Source organism: Schistocerca cancellata, chromosome 2, assembly GCF_023864275.1.
Source record: "Schistocerca cancellata isolate TAMUIC-IGC-003103 chromosome 2, iqSchCanc2.1, whole genome shotgun sequence".
Taxonomy (NCBI): domain Eukaryota; kingdom Metazoa; phylum Arthropoda; class Insecta; order Orthoptera; family Acrididae; genus Schistocerca; species Schistocerca cancellata.
The window spans coordinates 1,000,680,697-1,000,698,652 of NC_064627.1; the positions used below are offsets into that span (position 1 = coordinate 1,000,680,697).

At 43.5% G+C, this 17,956-nt stretch overlaps 1 protein-coding gene across 1 annotated transcript in view; it reads left to right on the forward strand.

Moving 5' to 3' along the window:
- Window positions 1-841: 841 nt before the first annotated feature.
- LOC126149160 (uncharacterized) overlaps window positions 842-17,956 on the forward strand; it is a 35,265-nt gene continuing 18,150 nt past the window's right edge. Inside the window, exon 1 of the mRNA XM_049915798.1 lies at window positions 842-941. Coding sequence (XP_049771755.1) covers window positions 864-941 — 78 coding nt within the window. The 5' untranslated portion in view covers window positions 842-863. The remainder of the gene's footprint in view (window positions 942-17,956) is intronic.

Consider the following 17,956-nt stretch of genomic DNA (forward strand, 5'->3'; position numbering starts at 1 on the left):
AACTTACAACTACTTAAACCTAACTAATCTAAGGACATCACATACATCCATGCCCGAGGCAGGATTCGAACCTGCAACCGTAGAAGCAGCGCGGTTCCGGACTGTGGAGCCTAGAACAGCTCGGTCACTCCGGCCGGTGAGGAACCGTCTTGTCATTAGCCTGTAGCGGTTTAAAAAGGTAGCATTTGCCTGACGCAATTTTAAACTGTATTTCAAAGATGAATAAAACTACTACCACTACTAATGTCACAGCTACTTAGAGGTTGAAAAGAAAAGAGTGATCAATGAGTGCCACATACTGTCCTTGGTCTCCCTCTGTGCAGAATGCATTCACTATTCTTTTTCATGCGCACACACCGTTCTAAATTGCGTGGCCTTTGTTAGGCACTGGTAATAGCGTACAGCAAACTATTAGCATTTGGCTATGAAAAATACCAACAGTGCTGACATTTCCGCAGAGCACCGATGTCGGGTAAACCCCCTGGGGAACCCTACCTTACATGGTAAGTGCAATGGCATTTTAAAAGAAAAGAGGCGGCTCGCACATGCTTCAATACATCTGAGTAGAAGGGAAAAAAACCCAAGCGATCGTGTGGCATGGCTACCGCAATATCTTATTCCACAAACGTGGAGCACACGGGGAGGTGAGAGTGTTACGGAATGACGGCCGTGGAACGACGCTCTGTGTGTGTGTGTGTGTGTGTGTGTGTGTGTGTGTGTGTCTGTGTCTGTGTGTCTGTGTATAAGTGTGTAGAGGACGTGCGCGCTAGACGGATTGCGTGGGCGAGCTAGGCGGGAGGGGAAGCACGCGGAAGCGTCAATATAGCGGCCCTCACCGCGGAGTCCAGCAGCCAGTCGCAACCATGCAGGTCGCCGCGCTGCTCATCTGTCTGCTGCTGACCGCGCTGACGTCACAGATTCAGGCGCAGCCCGAGCGCTGGGTAAGCTCCGTCACGTATTTGTGTTGAGAAAGCTGCTTCAGCAAGATGGATCCGTAACTGTACTGTTTAACCACGATATTATTGCACTTGGCCGCTATCGAAAACACGCAGCGACGTGACAGTAAACAATCACATTGGTAACTAAGGAAAACGCATCGCTTTGTCAATGCCTTCAGGTCAGTTGTCTTATACTATCAACGCCGATTACGCTCTGACACAATGAGAGGACCGATTTCTCTCTCAGAGGGGAAATAATATTTTGCTCGAAATTTCCTGGCAGATGAAAACTGTATTCCGGACCGACACTGGTGCTCCAAATGTTTGACTTTCGCGGGGCAGCACTCTACCAACTGACCTACTCAAGGAATGTAGGAGACGAGGTACTGGCGGAAGTACAGCCGAAAAGAGAGGGGTCGTGAGTCGCATTGTGTAGCCCAGTTGATAGAGCACTTGCCTGTGAAAGCAAAGGTCTCGAGTTCTAATCTCGATTCGGCACACAGTTTTAGTCTGCCGCGAAATTTCATATCAACGCGGACTCCTCTGGAAATCGAAAATTTCATTCTGGAATTTTGCGGTCGACTAATGCGAGCCGCGTGGGGTAGCCGCGCGGTCTCAGGCGCCTTACCACATTTCGCGCTTCTCCCCCGTCGGAGGGTCGAGTCCTCCCTCGGGCATGGCTGTCTATGTGTTGTCCTTAGCGGAAGTTAGATTAAGCAGTATGTAAGCCTAGGGACCGATGACCTCAGCAGTTTGGTCCCATAGCAACTTACCACAAATTAATACAACATACAGACGTCACTCAGATACAGATGCAGTATTGAGCAACAGTCCTTGCGAGCCTTGCTATTGATTGTTTATGTGCATCTACATCAGTACTCGACAGAGCACCTTACGTTGCGAAGCAGAGGCTACTTTTAGTACCATACTCTGCTCCCCACTTTCTTGTTCTATTCGCCAAATCCCGGGAGGAGAATGGGTGACGGAAAACCTCCGAATGCCATCCAATTTCTCTAAATTTCTTGTCGTCATCATTTCTTGAGAAGTGTATGAGAGACAATAAGAATTCGCCAGACTCTTCTTGAAACGTATTCTCTCCAGAACGTCTCTCTTGTAGCGTCTGGGGTTTGTCGAGCATCTCCATAACGCTCTCGCACCAAGTAAACCATCGTGTGACGAAACTCGTCGCTCACAGTAGGGGTGCCTGTTACCGTTGAAATAACCGGTTTTCGGTTGTATCGGTAGTATTTCACGCCATTTTAACCTGACTGTTAAAAAATTGTTCAAATGGCTCTGAGCACTATGGGACTTAACATCTGAGGTCATCAGACCCCTAGAACTTAGAACTACTTAAACCAAACTGACCTAAGGACATCACACACATCCATGCCCGAGGCAGGATTCGAACCTGCGACCGTAGGATTGTTAAAACCGCTCAAAAAAACCGACTGTTGAAATAAGCAATTTTTTTTTGTTCTTATTATAAACGTGGAAATCGGAAAATTGATTGAGAAATTCCCTCTTAATTTCAAGACACAAAGAATGAGAATGTTACATTACACAGGCAATTTAAAAGAAAACATAGCTCGTACACCGTTCGCTGCTCTTATAGAAAGGCGACAACTGGTTGAATGCAACAAAAAATCACGTTTTCTCCTAGTGATTCTAATTTTTTTCAAACTCAGCTCAAAAATCAGCTTGTAATCGGAGATCTTACCACTGTTTTGGCATTATGAATACTCAGTACGAAAGGATAAAAAATGATACCTGTGTTGTTCATGTTAATTTGTCCGTTTCCAAGGGCAACAAGCAAATAAAGGCATATTCACACAGGCAGCAGATCAGCTACTTTCTATTTTTATTGCACACTACGAATGGATTGTTTTTAAGGTTTTAATTTATTATCGTTACCATAACTTCCTTCATCTTTTTTATATCATATAAATGGCAGACTAATCTTCCATCTTTTAAAGAAAATGAAGCATTGTACTTAATTGCTTCGTAACTTGGTAAAAATATTTCCAGACCAGTGTTGGTGCCATTCTGCAATACGACGGATGCCCGTCGCCGACAGCGGGAAGCTACCGAATGGATCAGGTTGTGGGAAGTCCTGCACACTGCATGTACGCGAGTACGTTAAGCCGGCACACACGACAACACGGACATTACTGTCTCAGCAGTGCTGTACCAGTTCTTACGCCCTGTGTTTCTTGCTCGTTTCTGTCGGCAGTATTACTAAAATAGCACTGCTTACTGTTCTCATATTACGCAATATTTCAAAACAACATAAATTTCACGAATAAAACTTACTCCTCTTTTAAGAAAGGCTTATTTAAAAACGAAAAATTTTAGCGCTGCTGATATGGCTGATTGACATTTCGGTTTTATACTCTGTTATTAGTAAAAAATAAAATAAAAGCACGTTATAGGCGATACGAAACAAGTACCGGTTATTGAGAACTAAAATACCGGTATGTGTTTTAACATTTCGGTTTCTCTCATGCCCGGCTCACCGTTAGATCTTCTCTATCACATTAATGCTAATTGGTAAGTGCCCCAAACTGATGATCGGTCTCAAATGTGTTTCCCAAGGCACTTCTTTTGTGGATGAATGACGTTTCCTTAACATTCTACCAATTAGTCTCAGCCTGGCATCCGCTTTTCGTACTGTTTGTTTTATATGGTCATCCACTTTAGGTCACTCCGAATGGTTAGTCCTACGTATTTTACGGTAGATGCTGTTTTCATTGATTTGTCACCAATATTGTTGTTGTACAGTAGTGGATTTCTTTTACTATCCGTGCGCAGTACGTTACATTTATTTACGTTGTTTACGTTCAGCCCCTGCCCCACTCATCAATCCTCTGCAGCTCTTTTCATATTGTTACCTTCTTGCACACAATCACATTATCGAAAACAGCCCCATGCAGCTTCAGACGTTGTCGATTAGTTCACTAATGTAAATACAGCGGCGTTATAACACTCCTTTAAGATACTCCAGAAATTACTTTCAGAATTCAAAATTTCTGGTAACATTTTTGGGAAACAGCGATCTTGTAAGCCATATAAAATCAGTGAAAATACAGGCTAGATCGCGATGGTTATTTTGTTAAAATGGCTGTTTCGGCCTAGTCTTAGGCCACCTTCAGACAGCACCATCGGCTGTGCACAACACTCAGGTGTACTCAGTCGCTGAAATTGATGAACAGCAATGGTTGAGTGCTCATTCCTTTTATTTGGCGAAGACATCTTTCAGTTCAGCAGTCAACTGACGTGGCGCCACCGTTGTTTGAATCCAGCACCTCATAGACAAAATTATGTGCTAACCAGCACTAGTATCCGAAACAGCGACTGATCAGTTTAAATTAGTTTACAGTTTTCCTTCACAATAGCGGTAATGTTTTCGTTCGTTACTGCGCTGTGTGCCTGAACCGGCCGCGGAACATCTTCCACAGAAATTTCTCCTCTTTTACACTTTCTACACCACTTGTACACTTGCTGCAGGGACAAACATGAATCACCGTACTGTACTTCCATCCTGCGATGTATTTCCACATGTTTAACAGCTTCACTACTCAAGGACGTATCTCAAATTGCTGTTGCAAGCGGTGAAAGTCGATAAGGTGTTGGCGACCTTTGTACTGACATAGTTTTCTTTTCTATGATACAGTAACAGGCTGCTAACTGCTCGTCATTTGTCGAAATGCAAGGATAATTTCTGCCAGATTCCAAACCAATAGTACAACTTTTAGGAATTTTATGGCACTTTTAAGGATTTCATTTGGATCGCCGTCGCAAATTGGTTGTTTCTTCTGATCTCAGAGGTCTGCCTATGATTTAGTTGGCGTCGCCCTTCAGCCACACTCACACGAAGCTATTTCTACCCACTGCAGCCGATGATGATCCTATCTAAATTTTCCACGACGGAAACGAAGGCTAAACAGTGTAACTAGAAAATTCTGTTATACCCTCCAGGATCGTACCGCGATCGTAACGGTATGTTCGTGCCTATTTACAGATTGTGTTGTCCCTCATGTTGGTAAGAAATACGCAGGTTTTTGTTCCATTTTGCACAAATTTGCACTCGCAGTTGGTGGTATAGGTCTGCATACGGATCAGCAATAATTTTTTTTTTACTTCGCATGGATATCGACAACTTTATTTCCCATTTCCTCCGACAACATAATAGAGTTTATTCGACGTTGCGATTGCACGAGGTGCTCCATGTCTGCAGGCCACTTAATTTTATCACAGGGTTGTAACTGTGACTTCTTTGATGTTGTCTGTACAATTAAGCACGGTAGCCGAACATAGTCTACGTAGAACGTAACGGAACTGTAAGATGTGTCGTGGCAGTTAAACTTCCCGTATTCAGTACCCCGTTTTTCATAAGATATTTTTCTGCGAGTTTATTTGGCTTTCACCTCTTGAGATGCAGTATATATTTACGGGGCATTTCAGGCATTTCATTATCGTATTCCAAACCTCCGTAAGTAGATTCCTTAAGATAAATAAATAGTTAAAAGTATATACAAATCTGAGTCAGGAACAGAATTACAGGAAGCTCTGACGCATCTTTAAGATGATGCAGCAGTCCCCTTCTTTCCTCTCTCCTTCGCCACCCCAAATCTCAGCTGGATGCTTTCGCCACCGTCAGCAACGATGGATTCTTCTGAAGAGAATAGCCTGCTACATAAACGTCAAAAATCAGTTGTACTGACATTTGAGAAACGACAGCTGGTAAAATGTCTAGCACATTCCTTAACTTGTAGCTAAAAAGTCTATGAACGCGCCGTGCTAGACACAGTGAACTGATGAAAAAAACACAATAAATAACGTCAGATTGGTTGTAAACTTATCGTGGTGCTTGTGTGGATGTTTTACGAAAGAAATCATTAAGTACAAGGTATAATGTGATTTTTGATTCACTTAGGTGCCCTGAAACGCGGTGACTTGAAATTTGTTACTCAACGATAAATTCGAAATCTCTTGAAATAAAACGCGATAATTTTCATACAGGTAAACGTCACAAGACACCGTGCCACAGAATATGGCACTCAGGAGACTGAAACCGGGGTGAACATCCCGAAAATGGTTAGAAGTTAGATCCGTGGACGAAGCAATTTTACCACGACATGTTAGGAAGCAACATGCAAAAGTAATAAAAAAGCCTTCTTCGTAGTAAGCACTAACACTCACCGTCACCGCTGGAATCAATGATAAAAAAAAAAGGCCTCAGACAAGGCCAGCCGTTTCGGCACTTGTTTAGTAGGTCGTTTGTGTAAATTTGTGGTAAGTTCCTATGGGACCAGACTGCTGAGGTCATCGGTCCCTAGGCTTACCCACTATTTAATGTAACTTCAAGGACAACACACACACACACATGCCCGAGGGAGGACTCGAACCTCCGACGGGAGGAGCAGCGCGAACCGTGGCCAGGCGCCTAAGACCGCGCGGCTTCCCCAAGCGGCAACCGCCTAAAATGAAAGACTCTAAGATATACTGACGGAAAAAACCACAACACCGTAAAATAATTAATGTAGAGTAATGAATTTCGGGAACACATTTCTCTAGATAACACATTTAAGTGATTACCATTGCAAGATCACAGTTTAATTTAATGCGAGATAAGTCACTGCAAATGTGAAATGGTGGTACATTAATAACCGGCGTAACCGTCAGAATGTTGAACGCAAGAATGCAAACCTGCACGCATTGTGTAGTAAGGGTGCCAGATGTCAGTTTGTGCGATGGAATTTCACGCCTGTTGCACTTGGTCAGTCAATACCCGAACGGTTGACGCTGGTTGTGGATGATGCTGGAGTTTTCGTCCCATATGTTCTCGACTGGAGACAGATCTGGTAATCGAGCAGGCCGCGGCAACATATCGATACTCCTTAGAGCATGTTGGATTACAACAGCGGTAAGTGGGCGTGCGTTATCCTGCTGGAAAACACCCCCTGGAATGCTGTTCGTCAATGGCAGCACAACAGGTCGAATCGCCATCATTGGCATTGAGGCTGAAACAACTTTCATCAGAAAACACAACAGACCTCCACCCTGCCTTCCAATGGGCTCTCGCTTGACACCACTGAAATCGCAAATGGCGGTGGTTTAGGGTCGGTGGAATGCACGCTACAGGACGTCTGGCTTTGAGCTGTTCTTGAAGTAACCAATTTGTAACAATTATTTGTGTGATTGTGGTGAGAACCGCTGCTCATATTGCAGCTGCAGATGAAGTACGACGCGCCAGAGCCATACGCCAAACACAAAGGTCTTCCCGCTCGGTAGTGGTACGTTACCGTCTGGAGCCCGGTCTTCTTGCGACCGTACCTTCTCGTGACCACCGTCGTCAGCAGTACAATGGCTACAATCCTCCCAAGTCTCTCTGCAATATCACAAAAGGAAAATCCAAATTCTCGTTGCACTATTAAACGACGTCGTTCAGGGTCAGTGAGGTGCTTATAATGACGTCTTTGTCGCCTTAAAGGCGTTCTCGGCTAACATCAACTCACTACATCCAGTCTCAAAGCTAACTAACGCTCGCGACCGTTGCAGTGTGTATTTAAAGCAAACCTGATTTGCATCCGCGTAAAGGCACTACTAACGCCACTCTTATGCAGCTGGCGTGAAATTTGGAGGAGGAGGAGATCAGTGTTTAAGCCCCGTCGACAACGAGGTCATTAGAGACGGAGCACAAGCTCTCATTAGGGAAGGATAGGTAAGGAAAACGGCCGTGCTCTTTCAAAGGAAACATCCCGGCATTTGCCTGAAGCGATTTAGAGAAATCACGGAAAACGTAAATCAAAATGGTCGGACGCTGGTTTGAACCGTCGTCCTCCAGAAAGCGGGTCCAAAGCGCTAACTCGGTCGTGAAATTTGAATAGACATAATCTGTCAAACGTTTGTTTATGTCGCACAACTTCATCTACATCTATATCTACATACATACTCCGCTATCCACCATAAGGTGCGTGGCGAAGGGTACCTCGTACGACAACTAGCATCTTCTCTCCCTGTTCCACTCCCAAACAAAACGAGGGAAAAATGCCTGCCTATATGCCTCTGTACGGGCCCTAATCTCTCTTATCTTATCTTTGTTGTCTTTCCGCGAAATATAAGTTGGCGGCAGTAAAATTGTACTGCAGTCAGCCTCAAATGCTGGTTCTCTAAATTTCCTCAGTAGCGATTCACAAAAAGAACAAGAACGCCTCCTTTCCTCCAGAGACTCCCACCCGAGTTCCTGAAGCATTTCCGTAACACTCGCGTGATGATCAAACTTACCAGTAACAAATCTAGCAGCCCGCCTCTGAATTGCTTCTATGTCCTCCCTCAATCCGACCTGATAGGGATCCCAAACGTTCGAGCAGTACTCAAATAGGCCGTATTAGTGTTTTATAAGCGGTCTCCTTTACAGATGAACCACATGTTCCCAAAATTCTACCAATGAACCGAAGACGACTATCCGCCTTCCCCACAAATGCCATTACATGCTTATCCCACTTCATATCGCTCTGCAATGTTACGCCCAAATATTTAATCGACGTGACTGTGTCAAGCGTTACACTACTAATGGAGTATTCAAACATTACGGGATTCTTTTTCCTATTCATCTGCATTAATTTATATTTATCTATATTTAGAGTTAGCTGCCATTCTTTACACCAATCACAAATCCTGTCCAAGTCATCTTGTATCCTCCTACAGTCACTCAACGATGATACCTTCCCGTACACCACAGTATCATCAGCAAACAGCCGCACATTGCTATCCACCCTATCCAAAAGGTCATTTATGTAGATAGAAAACAACAGCGTACCTACCACACTCTTCATTTTGCCCTATCACTCCCTACCCCAGTTTCTTGGGATACCGCCGTCAAGTTCATAAGCGCAATCGATTCATAATTGGCAGCAACAATGGCTAATTTAAATCTGAGCAGTTTTCAATATCATTGTATATGGGACCTGCAACGTCCGAGAAATAGATAAAAGAAACTTTCATGATTGCAGCCAATGTAGGGTATGGTGTCATAAAAGTGATAGTCAAAACCTGTCAAAAAGATGATACTCCCAGTCTGTCCATAAGAAAACCACACCTATCACAAATGTTCCTGCTGTTAGTTATGCTGCCATTGTTTTGAAATAGTTAGTCATCATTTCTTTTTCCATTAGAAACTTCACTTTCCAGACTGAAACACAGTTCTGGAACAATTGTCTCATTTACGCAAGTATTGATTATATGCCAGTCAAATTTGTGTAAGATACACAGAAAATAGTGCTCTGTCTGCTAAGTTGTTCATTATTGACACATTTGTTATTTGGGTATAATTATTAATCAGTCAATACATTCCTTAAATACGAAACGCTCCATTCGAAAATACTGTATTATACAGATTCCTTAAAGTGATGGACTGTCGCCTATTACCCAACCAACAGCCACACAGCGGTGTAGCGCGGGATGCCGCCCCTACCATAAGCCAGGAAAACAACCGCGGGAGACCACATTGCAACATGAAACTCACTGCTGAAAAAGAAAAGTTGCCAAACAAAAAATGAGTAGGCCAGAAGTGGGAGAGCCAGAAAGGCATGCCAGTGACCAAAGCTGTAGCAAGTGTGGCAAGTACACTAAATAGAAAGGAAACTGAGGAGATTGATTCTGATTCCGACATTTGTTTGGAGAGTGACTACAGCGTGGATGAGGTCGCTCTATTTGCAGAACCCATACCAGATCCTATTGTAATGACTGATCCTGCAAACATAGGAGGAAGAGATTATATATTGGTTAAATTAAGAGGAGGAAAGAGGAATCCATACAGCTACAGATGTCTGCGCCGTACAAAAACGTACTGGAAATTTCTCTGCCTCGTGATGACTGGGTGTTGTGTGATGTCCTTAGGTTAGTTAGGTTTAAGTAATTCTAAGTTCTAGGGGACCATAGCTGTTAAGTCCCACAGTGCTCAGAGCCATTTGAACCATCGTACTGGAAAATGACCTAGAAGTTATGGCCCTAGAGACTGTGGACAAGGTCAACAGTTTTCATATTAAAAGAAAAAAGACATTTCTCTTGTTAGTGATGTGGCAAGGAAAGTGCGATTTCCTCTTGTTGCTAATGTGGTGGGAAACACAAGGATCGTTCAATAACTAAAGCCCCAATTAAAAAAAAAGGAAAAGAAAAGAAAAAAAGCCATTAATATACATAGACAAACGTCCTTGTTGGTGCTTCACATTTGATGTTTGTTCTGTGCGCCGGTTCTGGCAAATGGCAGAGCCGTAGTACAGCGTCAAAATGGCGTCTACATACGACTCACGTTACAAGCAGCTTGCCGTTAGGGAGTTCTTGTGCGCAGAAAAAGAAACCGTGGTGTGCATCCATAAACGTTTGTGTGCAGTTTATGGCGATGCTGCAGTTGATAAAAGTACAGGTGGGCGATGGGTAAAAAAAGTTACAGCCTCAGGAAATGCAGAAACAGAGCTACACGATCAGTCACGCTCGAGACGTCCTGTCACAGCCACTGCTCCAGACATGCTGAATCGTTCGGATGCCTTTATTCGTGACGACTGGCGCATCACTACTCAAAAATTGGCTCTACAGTTGTCGGTCAGCATTGTAAGTGCGTCTGCAATGATCGAGACTCTCGGATATTCAAAGAGATGCTCACTATGGGATCCACGAATGCTCACAGCTGACCACAAGTTTCAAAGAATGGCCATTTCATCTGAATTGTTGGAGCGTTTTGAGACTGATGGAAAGGCTTTTCTGTAAAGGATCTTTACTGGAGACGAAAGCTGGGTGCACCGCTTTGCATCGGAAACAAAAAGGCAGTGCTTCGTGTTTCCCGGTTCTCTTCACGTTCCTGAAAATTAATACAATAAGACGGCGACTCTATTTCCTGGAGTGGCATCATCATCCTCATTCACCACAAAATAAGAAATTTAGAACAACCCCTCTGCCGGAAAAGTCATAGTGACAGTCTTCTGGGATGGTGATGGCATCATTCTCGTGAATGTGATGTCAGTAGTGTCAACAATCAATTGAGAGGCAAACATGAAGACTCTGAATAAACTCAAGAACCGTTTCCGACGTTTTCGATCGGACAAAATTCCAGCGGAAATCTTGCCGCGACACGGTAATGCACGCCCACACACAAGTCAGAGAACCCGGAAACACATCGCCAGATTGGACTGAACATCATTGTCTTGTCGCCCTACAGTCCAGACCTAGCACCTTCGGGCTTTCAACTCTTTGGGCCGCTTAATGATTCGCTATTGAGAACACACTTTGAAGATGACGAGAGTGTCAGTCATGCAATGAAAACATGGCTATGCCTACAGGACAAGAGCTTTTACCAGCAGGTAATACTTGCTCTTCCACAACGTTGACGTTCGGCCTTAGAACGCGATGGAGACTACATAGAAAAATAGGACAGGGACAAGACATGTTGATGTAAATTGTCACCAAATTCTGACTCTTAAGAATAAATACACTACTGGCAATTAAAATTGCTACACCACGAAGATGACGTGTTACAGACGCGAAATTTAACCGACAGGAAGAAGATGCTGAGATAAGCAAATGATTAGCTTTTCAGAGCATTCCCACAAGATTAGCGCCGGTGGCGACACCTACAACGTGCTAACATGAGGAAAGTTTCCAACCGATTAGTCATACACAAACAGCAGTTGACCGGCGTTGTCTGGTGAAACGTTGTTGTGATGCCTCGTGTAAGGAGGAGAAATGCGTACCATCACGTTTCCGACTTTGATAAAGGTCGTATTGTAGCCTATCATGATTGCGGTTTATCGTATCGCGGCATTGCTGTTCGCGTTGGTCGAGATCCAGTGACTGTTAGCAGAATGCGGAATCGGTGGGTTCAGGAGGGTAATACGGAACGCCGTGCTGGATCCCAACGGTCTCGTATCACTAGCAGCCGAGATGTCAGGCATCTTATCCGCATGGCTGTAAGGGATCGTGCAGCCACGTCTCGATCCCTGAGTCAACACATGGGGACGTTTGCAAGATAACAACCATCTGCTCGAACAGTTCGACGACGTTTGCAGCAGCATGGACTATCAACTCGGAGACCATGGCTGCGGTTACCCTTGACGCTGCATCACAAACAGGAGCGCCTGCGATGGTGTACTCAACGACGAACCTGGGTGCACGAATGGCAAAACATCATTTTTCCGGATGAATCCAGCTTCTTTTTACAGCATCACGATGGTCGCATGCGTGTTTGGCGACATCGCGGTGAACACACTTTGGAAGCGTGTATTCGTCATCGCCATACTGGCGTATCACCCGGCGTGATGGTATGGGGTGCCATTGGTTGCACGTCGCGGTCACCTCTTGTTCGCACTGACGGCACTTTGAACAGTGGACGTTACATTTCAGATGTGGCCCTATCCTTCATTCGATCCCTGCGAAACCCTACATTTCAGCAGGATAATGCACGACCACATGTTGCAGGCCCTGTATGGGCCTTTCTGGATACAGAAAATGTTCGACTGCTGTCCTGGCCAGCACATTCTACAGATCTCTCACCAACTGATAACGTCTGGTCAATGGTGGCCGAGCAACTGGCTCGTCACAATACGCCAGTCACTACTCTTGATGAACTGTGGTATCGTGCTGAAGCTGCATGGGCAGCTGTACCTGTACACGCCATCCAAGCTCTGTTTGACTCAATGCCCAGGCGTATCAAGGCCGTTATTACGGCCAGAGGTGGTTGTTCTGGGTACTGTTTTCTCAGGATCTATGTATCCAAATTGCGTGAAAATGTAATCTCATGTCAGTTCTAGTATAATATATTTGACCAACGAACCCCCGTTTATCATTTGCATTTTTTCTTGGTGTAGCAATTTTAATGGGCAGTAGTTTATGTTCTGAAAAAAAATGTGGGGCTTAAGTTATCGAACGGCCTCGTATAAAACGAGAAATCTGCTTCGTGTTTCCTGGTTCTCTTCATGTTCATGAAAAATAATATAATAAGACGGTGACTCTCTTTCGTGTATCTCTCACTTTTGTATTATTATCAATATATTAAGTATAATTGTCAATAGTTCCTGCCCATTGACCTTATAGCATAAAAAAAGGAAAAACGAATAAGCAAATTTCTGTAGTTCATTCTGAAGTCCTTTTGATGCCATAAATATCCCAGAAATATCCCCCACAGAGAAATCTCACTTACACATAAGTATCGTTCTGTGTAATTTATATAACATTTTTTGAGACCTCAGCCTTCTGTTTCGAGTGTACACAACAATATCACGTGTATCACTCTTTGGGCCGGTCGCATTATATTTAAAAATTTCAGTCCAGAAAATGATATGCAGTTTTTATTTTTTCTAATTTACATTTGCAATTAAATACTGTGTCATTTTAAAGCTGCTGATACGCTTTAACATTTACCATTTTTTCTTAACAGTTTCGTGATTCTGTGTCACATTTAGGTCACCTTACCTTACCACTGAGTATAACACCCTTCAAGGAAAGCTGCGCGGCCGAGCGACCGAGGCACCTGGCTGTCGAGCAGAGGGTCTGCGTTCGGTTCCTACACGCATTCTGCAGTTTTTTTTCGTAAATATTTTTATTCATGTCGAAATTGGTGAGAACAGAAGGTTTTGAATTTCGAGGAGTGAGAGCTTACAAATTCAATTTACAAAACATATCCTGAGAGCGCTTTAAAACCATTCATTGCTGATAACAAGTTATGTCTCGTATTGGATTTCTGGAGTGGACTAACTAATAGCGTCATACCGTGTTTATAGACGTCTGCTGTCATCCAACTTGCATGGTAAAAGTAATATCTCCAAACTACACGCCCGTTAAAACTCTATTTCGAAGCTTCCACAGTTGAAATTCTGGAAACCCAGCAGGAACTGACAACCATGCATTCTCAGTAATGATCCATAGCACTATTCATGATCTGCACAGACTTCTTAGGCGACAGGGTTATCGCATGCATGGTAAGCATCAAAATTAATTCCCCAAACAGAGTTTTGTTAATTTTCGGACTGGTTTGATGTGACACGCCACTAATTCCTCCCTTGGGCCAACCTCTTTAACTCAGAATAACCAACGTCTTCAATTATTTGTTGGATGTATTCCAATCTCTGTCTTTCGCTACAGTTTTTACCCTCTGCGACTTCCTCTGTTACCATGGAAGTTATTTCCTTCTTCTTTTCAGTGTTTCCCACGTGTTCCTTTCTTTGACGTTTCTGTGGAGAACTTCCTTACTCCAGATCTTAACAGTCTACCTAATTTTCGACATCCTTCTGGTTGTCCCACAGTCCACGAATCACTACCACACAATGCTGTGCTCCAAAACGTATATGCTTGGAAATTTCTTCGTCAAATTATGGCCTACGTTTGATACTAGCATACCTTTCTTGGCCAGAATGGCCTCTTTGCTGCCTCTGTTAGTCTGCTTTATATGTCCTGTGTTATTTTGGTCCAAATTAGTAGAATTCCTTCCTCGACTACTTTGTGGTCCACAATTTCAATGTTAAGTTTATCCCTAATCTGATTTCTGCTTCTTATTACTTCGGTCTTCCTTCGATATACTCTCAATCCATATCCTCTACTCATCCATTCCGTTCAACAGATTCTGTAATTTTTTCTTCGCTTGCACGGAGGGAAGCAATGTCGTCAGTGAGTCTTATCATTAATGTCTTTTCACCTTGAGTTTCACTCTTACTTTCGAATCTTTCTTTTATTTCCGTAATTCCTTCTTTGATATACAGAGCGTTCGGAAATTCCCGTTACAAACTTCTAGGACTTGTAGGTGAGTACATCATATTTTGAATAGGAATTCATGTCCGGAAAAGTACCGTTTCCGTTCTACGACAGTTTGAACTCAGATGTTTAACTCATCCACTTCTGCTTGAAGAAATGAAATGGGCGAAACACAGTAAGATTATTAGGTAAACATTTGAAACGAAACACTACGAAACATCCATTTAGCACTTGAGCACATTTGTATGTGTTAACACTTAACCATTAAGTGTTTACATTATTCCAAAACAAAACAGAACCAAGCACATGTACGTACAGAACAGTACTGATAAAGTACAACAGCAGCTCGATGCGGCAACCGAAAACGTTGTTACAGGCATTGTACGTACGAAGCATATTCTGGTACACGCTCTGCATCCCACCAGATGTCTCTTCAGTTTCCAGTGCAGCGGCCAAAACTAGTGCCAGCAGGTCTTCCTCTGCCTCTACAGAAGCCCCGTAAATTAAACTTTGCACACGACCTCACAAGATGTAGTCTACAGGAGTTAAATCCGGCGGTCGCGGCGGCCACGCGTTTGGATCACTTCAGCCTACCCATCTTTCACCATATTATCTGGTGATATGTCAGCGAACCGCGCGTGAGAAGTGAGGTAGTGCATCATCATGCTGAAACTACATTTGACGTCATCCTGCGTACCCTATTGCATACCAGGACAAGCAACTCTGAGACTTTTTTTTTCCCCCTCGGCAGACGTGGCCGCGTTACGCATCGGAACCTGAACCGTCGTAGAACGAAATTGGTTCATTTCTGGACGTGGGTTCCCAGTCAAAATATTATGTACTCACTCCCCTTTACAAGTCCTAGAAGTTTGTAATGAGAATTTCCGAACACCCTGTATAGACTGAACAGTAAGGTCAGAAACCTACATCCCTGTTTCACACCCTTTTTAATCCGACTCTTCATTCTTGGTATTCTATTTTTATTGTTCTCTCTCGGTTCTTGCACATATTGAATATTTTCCGTCTCTCCCTACATAGTTTACTCTTATTTACTCAGAAGTTCGTGTATCTCGCACCATTTTAGACCCTCGAACGTTTTTTCCAGATCTACAAAACCTATTAACGTGTCTTGATTTCTCATAAGTCTTGTATCGATTATCAACAGCAACGTCAGAACAGCCTCTCTGGTATCGTTACCTTTCAGAAAGCTAAGCTGATGATCACCTAACACATCCTCAATTTTCTTTTTCATTCTCCTTCATATTCTTCTTGGATATACGAGCCGTTGGGCTGATCGTGCGATAGTTTTCGCACTTATCTGCCCTTGCTACCATAGTTTCTCAGAGAGTGTATTCATTATATATTATTGATGCCGAGAATATACCTCTTTCGAATGTTTATATGATTAGAGCCATCCAGCTAGTGTTTTCGAAAAATGTGAGGGTTTGCAAAAGAGTGAGTAAAAGAGCTTCTACAAAAGGCAAAGATTAAAATTTTAATTCTTCACTTATCAAAGTTGTTTGAGACATACATTTACCTACCTTGTTAAAACTCGTTATTGATTTACCTTATTTAGCATTCTATTTCAGCCAAATTCGATACCTAGAAAACTACACATGAAAAAAGAACTGCAGAAGACACTCAGGAATCGAAAACATGACGTGAGCAGTCCACAGCCAGGTGGCTTGGCCGCTCGGCCAGCGACACTTACGCTTAAAGGCGTTAACCGTTTTGGTACATAATGTTTTTTTCTAGTTTTCTCAAAAAATATGCATTTGCCAACCCCATATATGATGATGACGACAGATATGCAGTTTTGTACTATCTATCGATACTGTCAATTCTGAGTCGATTGCGCGTCATGAACTTCAGAGGTGGTTTTATCAAAAATGGACGGTAGTGACCAAAAATATCTTAAAGTTCATCTGTTTAGATGATTCACAAGGGACCTACCAATCATGAACTGAATCAGTTGGCCGCTTCTGAAACTTTCTTCCCCTTGTGAGCCACTCATTGACCTGGAGAAGTAACCAAACTACAACCCGAATCATTTTGACCAAACTTTTGTAAAATGTTCTTAGCTTTACGTGGACAAATACAAAATGATCCGATTTGCGGCATAGCGTTTGACTTAATTTATTGCGAACACAACACGTGAACACGGTTGCAGCAAACTCTCAAAGTGTGAATCGACAATCAACTACGCGCAGCTGATGGCTCATATACTTCGCCATTATCGACAAGCGCATCTTTTAGTCCCTCATTTCTCCTCTCGGTGATACCCTTTACGAAGAATTGTTTGCCTCTTAAACAACCATCGCAATGTTAATGGGCCAGACAACCATACTGCCACTTCTTACGATAGGAAAAAACATAAACACAGCCGCACACTATCGCAAAGACACAATGTTGGGGATCTTTTCCCCTTAGTAAAAGATCAGTTTTTATAAGGCTACAGTTTTAGGACGTCGAACTTGGGCAGTATGTGGGATAAAACGAGATATACAGAGTAGTGAGAAATGCCTAACACCCAGGCAGCAGCCTACACGCTGCCACCTTTTAATCTACATCTACATCTATATCCACACCCTGAACCCACTGTGGAGTGCATGGAAGAAGGTATTTCTCATTGTTCTATGTATTACGATTTCTTCCCGTTCCGCTCGCATATGGAGCAAGGAAGAACGGTTTCCTAACGTCTCTGTGAGTGCTGTAGTTAATTCCAATCTTGTCTCCACATTCCCCACAGCACGGATGGGCAATAGGCAGTCCGCGGGCCGGATCCAGCCAGCGGAATAAATTCGAAGCACATCGAGGAGCTCGCGTTGCACCCCGCCCGTGACGCATTTTCGAATATTCGCATTCTGTTGTTCGCATTTTACCAGTTTGGCATTAGCTCGGTGAAATATAATCCCAGGATGGCTTGCCGTGAAGGGCAACAAAACAGGCGTACAATATTGTCGACGTACCGCTGTGCTGTAAGGGCGCCACGGATGACAACCAAGGCGCTTCTGCTACTATGAAATAAATGGCACTCCAGACAATCGGGCCGTATGGTGGGTGACAGTCAGGTTGGTATCCAGAAACGTCTTCGACCTAAAATCTCATTCACTGGAGCAGAATTGTTCTCACTGATGAGATCCGACGACCAGCGAAGACATGTCTGGAGACGCCCCGGACAGTTGTGGATACCAACCTGACTGTAGCCCACGATACGTCCCGATTGACGGGATTGATGGTCTGGGGTGCCATTTATTTAATTGTAACAGGACGCCTTTGGT